General features: G+C 43.5%; 3 protein-coding genes across 3 annotated transcripts in view; all 3 read left to right on the forward strand.

Annotated features, from left to right (window-relative positions):
- The window catches only part of LOC109518697 (protocadherin Fat 3-like), a 34,592-nt gene extending 19,888 nt beyond the window's left edge, over window positions 1–14,704 (forward strand). The window contains 2 exon segments of the mRNA XM_019874711.1: window positions 12,705–12,954; window positions 12,957–14,704. Of these exon segments, the coding sequence (XP_019730270.1) occupies window positions 12,705–12,954; window positions 12,957–13,562 (856 nt within the window). The 3' untranslated portion in view covers window positions 13,563–14,704.
- LOC109518676 (uncharacterized) lies at window positions 1,982–8,669 on the forward strand. Its single transcript, XM_019874694.1, has 3 exons — window positions 1,982–4,649; window positions 5,574–8,015; window positions 8,652–8,669. The coding sequence occupies exons 1-3, from the start codon at window positions 2,268–2,270 to the stop codon at window positions 8,667–8,669; spliced, it is 4,842 nt and encodes a 1,613-aa protein (XP_019730253.1). The 5' UTR covers window positions 1,982–2,267.
- A 149-nt stretch (window positions 14,705–14,853) lies between the features above and the next one.
- The window catches only part of LOC109518698 (protocadherin Fat 2-like), a gene marked incomplete at its 3' end in the record, with an annotated part of 18,780 nt that continues 16,665 nt past the window's right edge, over window positions 14,854–16,968 (forward strand). The window contains 1 exon segment of the mRNA XM_019874712.1: window positions 14,854–16,961. Coding sequence (XP_019730271.1) covers window positions 15,026–16,961 — 1,936 coding nt within the window.

The raw sequence follows: 16,968 nt of genomic DNA on the forward strand, positions 1-16,968 counted from the left end.
CTCCTGAACACGCTTGTTTTCTATTTTTTTCAACACCAGATTCCATTGCCAATTTTCCATCCATCTATCCATTTTCCCATTCACTAATCTGGTTATCCTCACCAGTTTCGTGGGACGTGCTGGAGCCTATGCCAGCTGTCTTCGGGCAGCAGGCGGCGTACACCCTGAACTCGTTGCCAGCCAAAAGCAGGGAACACATACACAGAATACCATGAATGCTTACAATCACACCTAGGGACAATTTAGAGTGTCCCATTAACCTGACGCACGTTTTTCGAATGTGGGAGGAAACCGGATTAAAACCCACGCAGGCACGGGAAGAACATGCTAACTTCACACAGAAGGCTGCTAACCAGTCAACCACTGTGCCGCCCCATTGCCAATTATGTATTTTTTAATTGCCCAATGGGCTATTTTAGGACTAGACACAAATGATACATAAGTCATTACAATACAAATAATTGCTTCATCGTAGGCCTGAATACTTTTTCTTGTTTTTCCACCTCTTTTGCACATGTTGGCAAAATGAACTCCTCTGTGCTTGATTGCCTCATGCCCTCAAAAAGTCACATCCATACTTTTACTTTATAGACGTCCTTTAAGTTCCATGAGAAGTTGAACTTTGCTCGATTATTTTTTGACAGCTCTACTTATGGATTGAATTCTTCCCAATTATTCACAAACCCTCATTGGTCCTGTCTATTTGAACTTGAAATATGTTTTGGTTATGTGTGAAGTTAGCCCCCAGCCCACAGAAAACACAGGTTAAATACTCTCTGTTGTTTGTGGTTTTGTGTGCTGGTTTGTGCCGTTAATATCATCTGTGCTGCTTTCCATTTTAAGTTTAAGGTCAAACAAAGTCCACTCACAAAGTCCAATGAGTGAAATGGTATCATTCTTTTGTGCTGGATTTGTTCTGTAAATATGACAGTGTTGAGCACGAGGCGTGTTGAGTTCATCAATATTTTAATTTTCTTACAAGGACTTCATCGAAAAAATATCAAAAGCTCTGGTTTGGAAGCGTTCTAACAGTCCATTATTATGGTTCAGTATCACGCCACACGATGACGCCTCTTTAATTTATTGTGTCAGTCAACTTTTACTTAAAGTTCCGGAGTACACTTTTTTTTGTCATGGCCTCATTCGTTGTACCCAAACGTTGTGCTCATAAGTAACGTGGTGAAGCTGAGAGACAGATATTTTGTTGAGAATGAAAGTGTTTCTGCAAACTCCAGAGGTCTTTGCTCCTTCGGCTGCCGAACGGCACTTGCAGGGATGGTTTCCTCCTCGGCTCACACCTACACGTGCTACAGCATGCTGTAATTCGTTTGTGTTTCATCGGTGCTCATTTGTGATGCAAATGGTTTCACTTTTGCTCTCACGGTTTTTGAGTTGTGAAAGATTTTAGTCTGCGGCGAGGACGTCATGAAAAGTGTTGCCCAAAAAAGGGTCATTCGTGTCTCCTTATTTAAATCGTGCAGATTTGTGCTTTAAATAAGATAATCTTTTCCCACGTGGTTTTGAGTTATTCACGATTTATTCCCGCAGTGACGACTTGACGTACCAGCCGGCGGTGCTCCAAATTGAGCAAAGATGGTGCTCGTTCACTTATGCTTTTGTATTTGTTTGTTCCGTTATCGATGATCGTGTGCTTTTCATTCGTAATAGTAGGGAAAGAATTCTTCTCTGGTGAAGACATTAGTTACCAGCAAGTTTTGTTTACATGATGATATCTTGAAAATATGTTATCGTCTTTCTTAAATCGATTGTTTTGACGTATCGGTCGTTTTAAAGTATTCACGCTGATTTTCATGGCACTTGCATTTTCTACACCCCCCCCTCTCACTTTTTACTCTCAATGATGGCTTTAAACCATTTCCATCAGACGTGGGTTGTAATAGAATTTCGATTTTATTCTTGTACTGCAATTGTGATACAATATTGTCCTTTTAGGATTCATTTGTATTTTTTAATCATTTAGTATCACTCTCGCCATTATTTCATCCCATGCATGCTCCATTCTAAATGGACGCGCAGTGTCGCTGTCTAACAACTTTCGGGCTTTGGCGCAGTACTCGTTGCACATCTCCACCCGTTGTTCCACCGCTTTGTGCTTCCAGTTTTCCTGTGGCTGCGGAATCACGGTGATGGTTTCTCGTCGAGCGTTTGTCACATTTCGGCTCTGACGAAAACGCATTGTCACTTCGAACGGGATACTGTACTGGGATATTTGTTTTCCGTTGTGGATTATATTTTCGTCTGAAAGGATGAAAGGCGAAGTCCATTTACATCTCGGCCCGGTGACCCGCTTTGTCGTCTGCCTCCTTGTGTTTCATCCTGTGTTTGCCGAGGTCAGTTATTCCATACCGGAGGAAAGGAAACCGGGAACTGTGATTGGAAACATCGCCAAAGACCTCGGTCTGGGTGTCAATGCACTGTCAGCACGCAAAGCTCGCTTTAGTGAAGGCAATCACGACCGACTTTGTGCCATCAATTTGGCAACTGGGGATCTGAATGTTGCCGAGCGGCTTGATAGAGAGAGCCTTTGCGGCCAAAAACCGTCGTGTGTTGTCACCCAGGAGCTTGTGCTCGAGAATCCACTGCAGCTGCATCGTGTAAATATACACGTTCAAGATATAAATGATAACGCCCCGCAATTTAGAAGGGAAACAATCGTGTTGGAAATACGCGAATCAGCAGAAAAGGGCACTCCGTTTTTAATTGAGGAGGCTCATGACGCAGACATCGGTCAGAATTCAATTCAAAAATACATTTTGGAAAAGAACGAGTATTTTATTCTTATGGAAAATGGCAACAGAGTGGAACTTGTTTTAGAGAACAAACTCGATCGAGAAAAGCAGCAACAGATAAGCTTGCTTCTTAAGGCAGTGGATGGAGGCTCTCCACAGCGATCAGGGACTGTAATATTCCAAATCACTGTACTTGATGCCAATGATAATGTCCCTGTATTTAGTCAGGATGTTTATGAAGTCAGTCTACCTGAAAACTCCCCTTTAGATACTGTGGTTGTTCAAGTAAGTGCGACTGATGCAGACGATGGCATCAATGGCGATGTTAGTTATGATTTTGGACTTGTTTCACAGTCAGATTTGCAGTCATTTTCTATCAACAATAAAACAGGCGAAATTATTGTGACTGGCATGACAGATTTTGAGAAAAAAAGTAGAATTGAACTGAAAGTTGTAGCAAAGGATGGTCTGGGATTAAATTCATATGCAAAGGTCCTGATAGATCTTATTGATGTAAATGATCATGCCCCTGCAATATATTTAAATTCGCTGTCTAATCCAATACCAGAGAACATATCACCCGGTCAAGAGGTGGGCATCATTAATGTGCAGGACAGAGACTCTGAAAAGAATGGACAAGTGCGCTGCTCCATTGAACAAAACGTCCCCTTTAAGTTAGTTCCTTCTATTAAAAACTATTATTCTCTGGTGACGACGGAACAACTTGACCGTGAACTTGTGTCTGCTTACAACATTACAATCAGTGCCACTGACGAGGGCTCCCCTCCATTGTCCTCTTCAAAAAGTGTTCTTTTGTCTGTAGCGGACATCAACGACAACCCACCTGTGTTTGAGGAACAGTCCTACAGCGCATATGTGAGTGAAAACAACAAAGCTGGCTGCACTTTATGCTCTGTGAGTGCTCAAGACCCCGACTGGAGACAGAACGGCACCGTGATTTATTCTCTTTTACCTGCTGAAGTGAATGGTGCCCCGGTGTCCTCCTATGTGTCTGTTAACGGAGACACGGGGGTGATCCACGCCGTCAGGTCATTTGACTATGAACACTTGAGGAGTTTCCAAGTCCACGTCATGGCCCGAGACAACGGTTCTCCTCCTCTGAGCAGCAATGTGAGCGTCAGCGTGTTCATATCGGACGTCAACGACAACGCTCCTCAGATACTGTACCCCGCCCTGGAGGGCAACTCCTTCATGACCGAGCTGGTCCCCAAAGCTGCACACGGAGGCTCTGTGGTGTCCAAAGTGATCGCCGTGGACGCCGACTCGGGACAGAACGCCTGGCTGTCCTATCATATTGTCAAGTCCACAGACCCGGGACTTTTCACCATTGGTCTCCACAGTGGCGAGATCAGGACCCAGCGGGACATTTCGGAGTCTGACAGCATGAAACAGAACCTGATTGTGGCCGTGAAAGATAACGGACAGCCCCCTCTCTCTGCCACCTGCTCCATGTATTTACTTATTTCGGACAACTTGGCCGAGGTACCGGAACTGAAGGACATTTCTTTTGACGACAAGAATTCCAAGCTGACCTCTTACCTGATCATCGCTCTGGTGTCCGTGTCCACCTTCTTCCTGACCTTCGTCATCATCGTCCTGGGTGTGAGGTTTTGTGGCAGGAGAAAGCCCAGACTGTTGTTTGATGGAGCAGTTGCCATTCCGGGCGCTTATCTGCCTCCTAATTACGCAGATGTTGACGGCACAGGAACTTTAAGTAGCACCTACAACTATGACGCCTACTTGACAACAGGCTCCAGAACCAGTGACTTTAAGTTTGTGTCTTCTTACAATGACAACACACTGCCTGCTGACCAGACTCTGAAGAAAAGTCCAAGTGACTTTGCTGAGGTTTTCGATCAGCTGCATGACTTGCCAGAGGTACAGTAAAGTTTCACAATTCAACATTCATCACCCAATAAAATGTGGTATGTTCCAAATAAGATTGTTCTATCTCCTAAATCAACATGGTCACTACTCACTGCAGTTTGATGAATACACTCTAATTGTGAACGTGTCTTGTCTTTAATAACAAATGAGCATGTGTATTTGAAATAGATACGTTTATTTGTTATTACCATTGATGCAATTTAATTTCATATGGTAAAATTTTCCCACTCAAACACCTTTGAAATATTTGTTTAAGTTTTTCGGAACAAGAGTTCTGCATACATTTTGTTGATTTATTGTTTCCTGGTCATCAAACAGTTGAAAGTGTGTGTGTAGCATTTGTTTTGTTTTTGCAGCGCATTTTCGATTGGTCTACAAAGAGATTTCGTTTACCCTGTTTGAAATATATAATTTGACAAGACATCTAATAATTCCATTCAATTGGAGACCCTTGTCTTATATCTGCACAGGTACATGTTGTTTTAAATTCATTTTTAAGTCAGTGAGCATGTTTTTCATTCAGTGGGTTTGGGAAGATTTCTTAGTAGACCAGCAAAGCGTCCACAACTCCTTATTCTCACATCAAATCAACGTCCTGGTTGCCTCAACACAAACTCTGGCCGTGGTGCTGATTCATGTTGCAGGCCTTGATTTGGTACCAGTTGCAGGAGAGAAAAAGAACATGACTGTATAGCAAATGAGATGGCTGTCGTTTATTCAATGGATTCTTATTAGTGTGCAATATTCAAAGTAGACTCAAGATGTCGCTCTATACACGTAAATATGAGGCTGGAAGATTTACGTATTTTTTTTTTTTCCACATGAAGCAGGCGTGATTCAGACATTACGAACCAGACCTGTTTTTATTTTGGGAGCTACATACACTTCTTTTAAGGACTGTGCTTTTTGTTTTAACCTGGACGGCTAACCAAAATTGATCCTGCTTATTTTTTGGCAAGTAAAAAAATGGCTCGTCAAGCTCATCTGCTCCGAGTCTTTTTATGCGGCTTTGTTCTTTGTGCCGACACCATCATTGCGGAGCTCAGCTATTCTGTTCCGGAGGAGATGAGACCTGGATCCATTGTTGGGAATCTTGCCAGGGACCTCGGACTAGAAGGACGGGCATTGAGCTCTCGTAAGGCCCGGATTGATACTGTCAATGAAGATGTACGTTACTGCGACATCAACGTCAAAACTGGTAATTTTGTGACCCGGGAGAGGATCGACAGAGAGGAGCTGTGTGGAGAGACCTTGACTTGTATGCTTAAATATGAATTGGTGTTAGAAAGCCCGCTGGAGCTGCATCGCATTGCCGTCCTCGTTTTGGATGTGAATGACAATTCCCCCGTCTTTCCAAAAGATGAAATCAAGCTGGAAATAAGGGAATCCGCCGTCAAAGGAACCCGATATCGCGTGAATGAAGCAGATGACGCGGACATTGGGCAAAATGCTGTTCAACAGTATTTCTTGCAAAGCAATGCACATTTCATTTTATCGGTGCGTGAAAATTCTGATGGATCAAAGAATCTTGAGTTAGTGTTAGACAAAGAACTTGACCGTGAAACAGAACATGATTTAAGTCTGGTGCTCACTGCCGCTGATGGAGGCTCTCCGAAAAGATCAGGAACGGCACTTGTTCACGTCACTGTGCTCGATGCAAATGATAACGCCCCAGTGTTCGGTCAGGATGTTTACAAGGCCAGCCTGGCTGAAAACGCCGCATTGGAAACTGTTGTTGTCACAGTGAGTGCAACGGACGCAGACGATGGCGTCAATGGTGAAATTATTTATGATTTTAGTCGGATTGCAGAAAAGGCTAAAAAAGTTTTCTCGATCAATAGTAAAACTGGTGAGATTAAAGTAATAGGGCCACTTGACTTTGAGAGTAATTCCAAATATGAAATGCGGGTCGATGCAAAAGATGGTTATGGACTTTCATCACATTGTAAAGTAGTGATTGACATCACTGATGTGAATGATAACACACCCGTAATACAACTAAAATCACTGTCCGATGCTGTAGCAGAGAGTGTGACTCCTGGAACTGAGGTTGGCATCATTAATGTGCAGGACAGAGATTCAGAGGAGAACGGGCAGGTTCGCTGCTCCATTCAACAAAATGTCCCCTTTAAGCTAGTTCCTTCGATTAAAAATTATTATTCTCTGGTGACGACGGAACAACTTGACCGTGAACGAGTGCCTGATTACAACATTACAATCAGCGCCACTGACGAGGGCTCTCCTCCTTTGTCATCCTCTAAAAGTATTCACTTGACTGTAGCAGACATCAATGACAATCCACCTGTGTTTGAAGAACAGTCCTACAGCGCATATGTGAGCGAAAATAACAAAGCTGGCTCCACTTTATGTTCTGTTAATGCTCGAGACCCCGACTGGAGACAGAACGGCACCGTGATTTATTCTCTTTTACCTGCTGAAGTGAACGGTGCCCCGGTGTCCTCCTTTGTGTCTGTTAACGGAGACACGGGCGTGATCCATGCTGTCAGGTCGTTTGATTACGAACACTTGAGGAGTTTTCAAGTCCACGTCATGGCCCGAGACAACGGTTCTCCTCCGCTGAGCAGCAACGTGAGCGTCAGCGTGTTCATATCGGATGTCAACGACAACTCTCCTCAGATTTTGTACCCCACCCCGGAGGGAAACTCCTTCATGACCGAGCTGGTCCCCAAAGCTGCACACGGCGGCTCTGTGGTGTCCAAAGTGATCGCGGTAGACGCCGACTCGGGACAGAACGCCTGGCTGTCCTATCATATTGTCAAATCCACAGACCCGGGACTTTTCACCATTGGTCTCCACAGTGGAGAGATCAGGACCCAGCGGGACATTTCAGAGTCTGACAGCATGAAGCAGAACCTGATTGTGGCCGTGAAAGATAACGGACAGCCCCCTCTCTCTGCCACCTGCTCCATGTATTTACTTATTTCGGATAACTTGGCCGAGGTGCCAGAACTGAAGGACATTTCTTATGATGACAAGAATTCCAAGCTGACCTCTTACCTGATCATCGCGCTGGTGTCCGTGTCCACCTTCTTCCTGACCTTCATCATCATCGTCCTGGGTGTGAGGTTTTGTCGCAGGAGAAAGCCCAGACTGTTGTTTGATGGAGCAGTTGCCATCCCCGGCACGTATCTCCCTCCTAATTACGCAGATGTTGACGGCACAGGAACTTTACGCAGCACCTACAATTATGACGCCTACTTGACAACAGGTTCCAGAACCAGTGACTTTAAGTTTGTGTCATCTTACAATGACAACACGCTGCCTGCTGACCAGACTCTGAGGAAAAATCCGAGTGACTTTGTTGATGAGCTTCACGATTCTTTCGACCCCCTTGAGGTAGGCAGTTTTTCACATGTAAAAAAAAAAAAACAAAACAAAACACCAATGGTGTCTTTTGTGCATTAAGATCTATGTTTTGACCATCAATTTTATTGCTCTGGCAGCAGTGCTCTTTCAATGTTTCATTATCAAATTTGAACAGTTCAGTCATCTACTTGCACACATTTGTTTTTCCGTTCAAACTTATTTAAACTTGCAATCACAATTACCGAAAGAATTTCAAGATCATATTATCATATTTGAGATTTTGTGGTTTTCTGTTGGATTCCTTTGAGGAAAACCTACTTTCCTAACTTATGCGATGGTTACACTTCTGGCTACTGACATTGATTATTTGGTGAATTTGCAATTGTGCCAATTCCCTCTCTTTTTTTCTCATTGTTTTGAGTTTCCGTTTTCAATAGGTGTGTTAATATTTTACTCTCACAAAGGACACAAAGTATATTTGGGACTGTGTTGTTCAATGATATGGGGATAAACACCTTTGTTTTTGAGAAGTGTATTGTTGGATAGTAACCAATTTTTTTTTTTTTAACACATACCTTATCTACAAACAGCTCTGACATAGAATTTAGATATCAAACAAAAAAAAGATGTATCAGCTTTTGGTCTATTATTGTATTGTTTCAACAGTTTACATCCACGTTCTGACACCAAACCATTTGGAATCTTTTCTTGGAATGGATGCTGCTTGGTGGTCGACTGGTTAACATGTCGGTCTCGTAGTGCAGAGGTGCAGAGTTCAATTTCACCTCCGGACGTCCTGTGTGGAGTTTGTATGTTCTCCCTGTGCTGGCATTGGTTTTCTCTGGGTACTCTGGCTCCTCCGACATTGTAAAAACATGCATGGCAGGTTAATGGAACGCTCTAACTTGTCCCTTGGTGTGATTGTGAGCACGGATGGTTTTTCATTTATGTGTGCCCTGCAATTGGCTGGCAGCCAGTTCAGAGTGTCATCCTCCTACTGCCTGAAGACAGCTGGGATTTTGGCTTCGGAATGCCCGCGACCCTTGAAAGGATAAGCGGATTAAAAAAACGGATGGAAAGATGGATGGATGCTGCTTAATTGATGTAGTTGATGAAAGAGGCAAGAAACATTCAGATCATTTAATTTTAAGTCTTGAGTAAAATTTAGGGTTTCAGTACGTCTCACGGGTTTTCGGCTGGATATTTATATCTGTAGGCAGTGTCCTTCCTTTGTGGAGTTTGCTCTTCCTCCTGTACTTGGGTTTCTTTTTTTTTCCTCAGGATGATCTGCCTTTCTAACATCTTGCCAAAACATGCATGTGAGATTCAAAATTGTCATAGATGTGAGTGTGAATGTGTGTGTGTGGGGGGGGGGGGTGGAGATTGGAAACTTGTAAGCATGTAGTTATATATTTATATTACACCTCTTATGCACTGCACGACCCTTTTGCATTATTGCAACAGAGAAAGGGACTAACATGAAAGTGGATGGGAACAAAACTGTTATTTTAATCATGTATTTCGGCATATACATAGCAACGAGTTCCCATGATCCTGGGAGCAAAGCACTGCACAACACGATAACTCCAACTAACAAATACCGACTTTCTGCCAGCGCCTGTCTAATATCAGTACATACCAACAAAACCAACGAGTCACAACAAAAACAAAAAAGATGCATTGCAAACTAAAGACAGTGGCTGGAAATACACAAGAAGTATTTGACAGCACATAATAATTGACAGCTATCCCCTGTCTAAAGGAAACAAAATCATTTTTAAGCAATGGTGGCATTCATTTCAGCTGGTGGCCTTCCTGTCATCCCATTGGTGATCTGGCTTCTTCCTTGGCACCGATTAGTGTGTTGAGTCGTGTACGCGGGCCAGCACCGGCACACATACATCAACACCACAACACGATGATGACACAATTTAACGGCGACTAAAATATCGCAGGCCGTAACGGCACTTAAAAATAAATAAATAAATGGAAAAACAAATCGCTCCCCCTTGATGAACAAAGCAACAGCTACTTACTAAAACTTGTTTTAAAGTTACGAGCAACACGAATAAATGACATTGATTTCACACACACAATTCACCCACGTTGCTTGTGTGTGTGTGTGTGTGTGTGTGTGTGTGTGTGTGTGTGTGTGTGTGTGTGTGTGTGTGTGTGTGTGTGTGTGTGTGTGTGCGTGTGTGTTTGATTTGAACCCAGTAAACTACTGCAATCGTATTTTGAGAAGAGATAGATTTTATGGAATATCTAACGACTAGCTGTTGGAACAATCGTAGGGATTATATTTACTTGCTTTACACGGGGGCAACTAATGTCTCTCCAGACGAACAGAAAACCCAAAGGTAAAGTTTCTTTGAAAAAATGTGCAGATTCGGATGATTCCATTTTTGTCGCGTTCGATAGGCACTTCGCACGCTGCATTCGTCAAAATATGATTTCTCCAAACCTCTCCACAGAATATATTGGCATACATTTAATTAAGTGCAGACATCATGTGTCACAATTGATAGGAATCGCCTGTTACATTTCCTGTACAAATAATGTAGGATTTGTCATTATAGCGTTTCCGTTATAATCACAGACTTTACTTTAAAGGAATCTTTTTCAATGGCGTTTACTTTTTGCTTCCATTGATAAATCAGGCCTGTTGTTTTGAACACCACTGAATCAATCGCTGTCCATGGTGCTGGAATCAGTGGAACTTTTCACTGACAGCTTTTTCTCCGATTTCTGTTTTGTAGTTTAGAAAATCAACCAGCACATTACAATATTAGTAGTTAGTTGAAGTTTACTTTAATATTGAAATGTGCCTCCTTTTATTCACGTGTAATGCTTCTGAAAACCTATCCAATATTTCTGTATATTTGAACAGTTTATACCCATGTTTACGATTATTCTTTCGTATTTATAAACAACAATTGGGTGCTATGTCGATAAATGCACTCTAGAGGTCAGTATGCACTCATGAACAAAAGCTGCGCAGTTTCCCACCCATTCACGTCGACACGCACACCAGTTTTTAATTTGGCGCAGCTCTGGTCTAAATGTCTGCAAGTGCTGAGTCGGAAGGTGGGGATATTCCAAGGAACAATCAAAAAGACACCGCTGTCCATCTTGTTTCACGTTGGAAGTGATTCTCACGCATATTTGAAGTGGAATGGAGGACAAAAGATTTCCGTCGTTTGGCTACGGCCTCGCTTTTCTTGTCCTTTTCATCCGCACCATCGAGGGAGACGTGAGCTACTCTATTCCAGAGGAGATGAAACGTGGATCTGTGATCGGGAATATCGCCAAGGATTTGAGACTAAATGTGGGCCAGTTATCTGCTCGTAAAGCACGCATTGATCCCGAGGATGACAACGTGCAGCTCTGCGGAATCAACCTCAACACGGGTGACTTGCTTGTTCAGGAAAGGATCGACAGAGAGGGACTTTGCGGTAAAAAGGCATCGTGTGTTTTAAAACGGGAACTTGTCCTTGAAAACCCATTCGAACTGCACCGTGTAAGCATCCGTGTTCTAGATATCAATGATAACTCACCACAGTTTAATGAAGACCAGCTCAAATTAGAAATTCGAGAATCGGCAGACAGGGGTGCTCGTTTTCTCCTTGGAGAAGCACATGATGGAGACATTGGAGAAAATGCTGTTCAAAGCTATACTTTACAGGAGAATGATCATTTTAAATTAAATTCAAATACTAAACCAGGTGGAAGAAAGTATTGCGAATTGATCTTGGACAAAGAACTAGATCGAGAAAATAAAAAGGACATCATGCTTTTGCTGACGGCATATGATGGCGGCTCGCCTCAGAGATCCGGCACAGTGGTCATCCACGTCACTGTGCTGGATGCGAATGATAACGCTCCAGTGTTTAGTCAGCCTGTCTATAAAGCCAGTCTGCCTGAAAACTCTCCTCTTGACACTTTGGTGGTCACAGTGAGTGCAAGTGATGCAGATGAAGGAATAAACAGCGAAATCTCATATGCGTTTGACTATGCATCTGATGACAATATTAATGTCTTTACGTTACATCCCAAAACCGGAGAAGTGAGAGTGACTGGTGTCGTTGATTACGAGAAGGTCTCATCTTATGACATGCAAATAAGTGCTAAAGATGGCCTTGGCTTAGTATCGTATTCAACATTAATCATTGACCTGACTGATGTAAATGATAACGCTCCTGTAATCAATTTAAAGTCACTATCTAACCCAATATCGGAGAATGCGTCGCCTGGTACAGAGGTGGGCCTCATCAATGTGCAGGACAGAGACTCAGAGCAGAACGGGCAAGTCCGCTGCTCCATTCAGCAAAACGCCCCATTTAAGTTAGTTCCTTCTGTTAAAAACTATTATTCTCTGGTGACCACTGGACACCTTGACCGTGAATTAGTGTCACATTACAACATTACAATCAGTACCACTGACGAGGGCTCCCCTCCTCTGTCATCTTCAAAAAGTGTTCTTTTGTCTGTAGCAGACATAAACGACAACCCACCTGTGTTTGAGGAACAGTCCTACAGCGCATATGTGAGTGAAAATAACAAAGCTGGCTCCACTTTATGTTCTGTTAATGCTCGAGACCCCGACTGGAGACAGAATGGCACCGTGATTTATTCTCTTTTACCTGCTGAAGTAAACGGTGCCCCGGTGTCGTCCTTTGTGTCTGTTAACGGAGACACGGGGGTGATCCACGCTGTCAGGTCGTTTGACTACGAACACTTGAGGAGTTTTCAAGTCCACGTCATGGCCCGAGACAACGGTTCTCCTCCGCTGAGCAGCAATGTAAGCATCAGCGTGTTCATATTGGACGTGAACGACAACTCTCCTCAGATACTGTATCCCGCCCCGGAGGGCAACTCCTTCATGACCGAGCTGGTCCCCAAAGCTGCACACGCAGGCTCTGTGGTGTCCAAAGTGATCGCAGTGGATGGCGACTCAGGACAGAACGCCTCTGGCTGCCCTATCATATTGTCAAATCCACAGACCAGGGACTTTTCACCATTGGTCTCCACAGTGGAGAGATCAGGACTCAGCGGGACATTTCGGAGTCTGACAGCATGAAACAGAACCTGATTGTGGCCGTGAAAGATAACGGACAGCCCCCTCTCTCTGCCACCTGCTCCATGTATTTACTTATATCGGATAACCTGGCCGAAGTGCCAGAACTGAAGGACATTTCTTATGATGACAAGAATTCCAAGTTGACCTCTTACCTGATCATCGCGCTGGTGTCCGTGTCCACTTTCTTCCTGACCTTCATCATCATCGTCCTGGGCGTGAGGTTTTGTCGCAGGAGAAAACCCAGACTGTTGTTTGATGGAGCAGTCGCCATTCCCGGCGCGTATCTCCCTCCTAATTACGCAGATGTTGACGGCACAGGAACTTTACGCAGCACCTACAACTATGATGCCTACTTGACAACAGGCTCCAGAACCAGTGACTTCAAGTTTGTGTCTTCTTACAATGACAACACGCTGCCTGCTGACCAGACTCTGAGGAAAAGTCCAAGTCATTTTACTGATGAACTTCAAGATTCGTTCGACCCCTTGGAGGTATGAAGGCTTTTGAATGTTTCTGTTTCGGTGTTTCTGTTTCTCGGTGACCCAGTGTGAGAATCATATTTTTGTCATTAGGCTTCCTTACCAACTTGAATCCTTACATATACTCAAATTCCGACACGTTTCATAGACACCGACAGTCGGTCAACTGAGACAAAATGCAAATAAAGCATTTACTGAATGGTTTTACATTTTAAAACTGAAGTTTCATATTTTCCAACATCAAAAAGAAATGTACAAAGGCCAAGCAAACTCGACATATCCTCTTTAGAGACATTTAAAATTACTCTGTTTGAATATGGGAATTTATTTCTGAAAGTTTCCCCTGATACCTTATTTTACATGTTCTTTCAGACCTTCCTAATAGCAATAGAACGCATGCTTGTGAAGCACATTGCAGCACACCATTATTGATTTGCATCGAGAAGACAAAAACAAAAATACAAAAAATTTTTGAACGAATATTGTCCATCCGGAATTTGTGCATTTTGAGTGAACAATTAATTAACGATACTTTTCAAATACTGTAGAATCTTAAGTTGCTATTTTTTTCGACATTTGTGTGCTTTTTAGGACAGTGTTTCATTAAGTCATGTTTAGTGTGCACTGCCGTATTGAGCGGTTTTCCACCTGGAAAGCACATTTTTCGCCCTCTGATGTTGTTCATTGGTCAGAAAACTATCGCTCGCAATTTTACAACAATAGTGTGTGATTACTGTTCTAAATCGCATGACAATTAATAATTTCGTTTCATTTTAAACCATTGATGCTGTCATTGACTTACGTTACATTCCGAGAGCGTTATTTGCGAATCCCGATTAATTTACAATGTGTTTCGACGAGCATGTCATGCGAATGAAAGACAGTTTCAATAATAATAACAATATAAGCTTTACATTTGGCCATTTCCATTGTATCGTCTATGATCGAGAGCAACGAATTGAGCAGTACATCTAGTTTTACGTCAGGAAATAAGGCGCCTCGATCACGTTCCACGCACGCAGTTGCGATGTTTAGAAGACATACACATACAATATTTCCCAAACGTGGTGAAGTTCGTTTTTCCACGGTCAATATAAACTGGAAACCATAGTGTTGGCCTGCAGTGTTTTGTTTTTTTTTTTGCGTGCCAATGCAGGAAACTCGACAGAACTTGTCGTCGTTTATTCACTGAACAAAAATGATTTTAAGTTTGGCGTGTGAAATTGTCTCCTAGCATTGAACTATATGTAATATTCAAAACGTGCTCTAAGTGGCGCTGTCCACCAAATGACTGAAATGAAGCTGTGCGCTCACAGCAACATTTCCTCATTATTTGATCCCAATTTGGCGAATGCGGCGGAGGCGCACATTCGATCGTCTTCCGTGTGTTACCAGTGAAAGACAAATCGACATATTTTTTGCCGGTTATTTACTTTTTTTGAAGACACTAGTGGCTCATTCGGGATTTGTTGTCCGGGGAAATGAAAAACAAGGGATTCTCGTTGTTGGATCTGACGGCTTTGTTGGGCTCCTTTCTTTTGTCGCTGCAAACTGCGCACGGAGATGTGGCTTATTATATTCCAGAGGAGATGAAGCGCGGATCTATTGTTGGAAATATAGCCAAAGATATTGGAATAGAAGTGGGCCAGCTGTCTGTTCGACGGGCTCGCATTGACGGAGACGGCAACAGCAAACGGTATTTTGACATGAATTTGAACACTGGAGACGTTGTTGTTGCAGACAGGATTGACCGAGAGGGGCTTTGTGCCAAAAGGCCATCCTGCGTTTTGAAGCAGGAGCTTGTTTTGGAAGAGCCTTTAGAATTGCATCGGATCAATATTCACGTCCATGACATTAATGATAATTCACCTCAGTTCAAAAAGGACACCATTCATTTGGAGATCAGTGAATCTGCAGTTAAAGGGGGTCGCTACCGTTTAGACGAGGCCCACGACGCAGATGTGGGGCAGAATGCAATCCAAAGCTATGTCATTGAAAACAATCAACACTTTAAATTAAACGTTGTCGCAAAAAGCGCCGGAGGGAAGTATGGGGAATTAGTAATAGAAAAGGAGCTCGACAGAGAGCAAGAACAGGAGCTAATGATTGTGCTTATTGCAAAAGACGGAGGCACACCTCAGAGATCGGGGACAGTAGTCGTACACATCAACGTGCTGGACGCGAATGATAATGCCCCAGTGTTCAGCCGAGCAATTTATAAAGCCAGTCTGCCTGAAAATTCTCCTCCAGATACAGTTGTGATTAATGTAAGTGCAACTGATGCTGATGAGGGAGTCAATAGTGAGGTAACGTATGACTTTGATCACATCTCTGATGAAACGAATAGTGTGTTTGCTCTTGACAAAGAAACTGGTGCAGTAAGTGTCAGTGGGTCCATAGATTATGAGGAGGTGTCCTCTTATGAAATGCAAATTACAGCCAAGGATGGCCTCGGCTTGGTGTCATCTTGTACATTAATCATTGACATAACAGATGTGAATGACAATGCCCCGCTGATGTTTGTTAAGTCCTTGAAAAATCCCATTTCAGAAAATACTCCTACTGGAACAGAGGTGGGCATCATTAATGTGCAGGACAGAGACTCTGAGGAGAACGGACAGGTCCGCTGCTCCATACAGCAAAATGTCCCCTTTAAGTTAGTTCCTTCTATTAAAAACTATTATTCTCTGGTGACGACGGAACAACTTGACCGTGGAAGAGTGCCTGATTACAACATTACAATCAGTGCCACTGACGAGGGCTCCCCTCCTCTGTCCTCTTCAAAAAGTGTTCACTTGTCTGTCGGGGACATCAACGACAACCCACCTGTGTTTGAGGAGCAGTCCTACAGCGCATATGTGAGTGAAAATAACAAAGCTGGCTCCACTTTATGCTCTGTTAGTGCTCAAGACCCCGACTGGAGACAGAACGGCACTGTGATTTATTCTCTTTTACCTTCTGAAGTGAACGGTGCCCCGGTGTCCTCCTATGTGTCTGTGAATGGAGACACGGGGGTGATCCACGCTGTCAGGTCGTTTGATTACGAACACTTGAGGAGTTTCCAAGTCCACGTCATGGCCCGAGACAACGGTTCTCCTCCGCTGAGCAGCAACGTGAGCGTCAGCGTGTTCATATCGGACGTGAATGACAACTCTCCTCAGATACTGTACCCAGCCCCGGAGGGCAACTCATTCATGACCGAGCTGGTCCCCAAAGCTGCACATGGAGGCTCTGTGGTGTCCAAAGTGATTGCGGTGGACGCCGACTCGGGACAGAATGCCTGGCTGTCCTATCATATTGTCAAGTCCACAGACCCGGGACTTTTCACCATTGGTCTCCACAGTGGAGAGATCAGGACCCAGCGGGACATTTCGGAGTCTGACAGCATGAAACAGAACCTGATTGTGGCCGTGAAAGATAACGG

The sequence above is a fragment of the Hippocampus comes genome, unplaced genomic scaffold, assembly GCF_001891065.2.
Source record: "Hippocampus comes isolate QL1 unplaced genomic scaffold, H_comes_QL1_v1.1 scaffold118, whole genome shotgun sequence".
NCBI classification, from domain to species: Eukaryota; Metazoa; Chordata; class Actinopteri; order Syngnathiformes; family Syngnathidae; genus Hippocampus; species Hippocampus comes.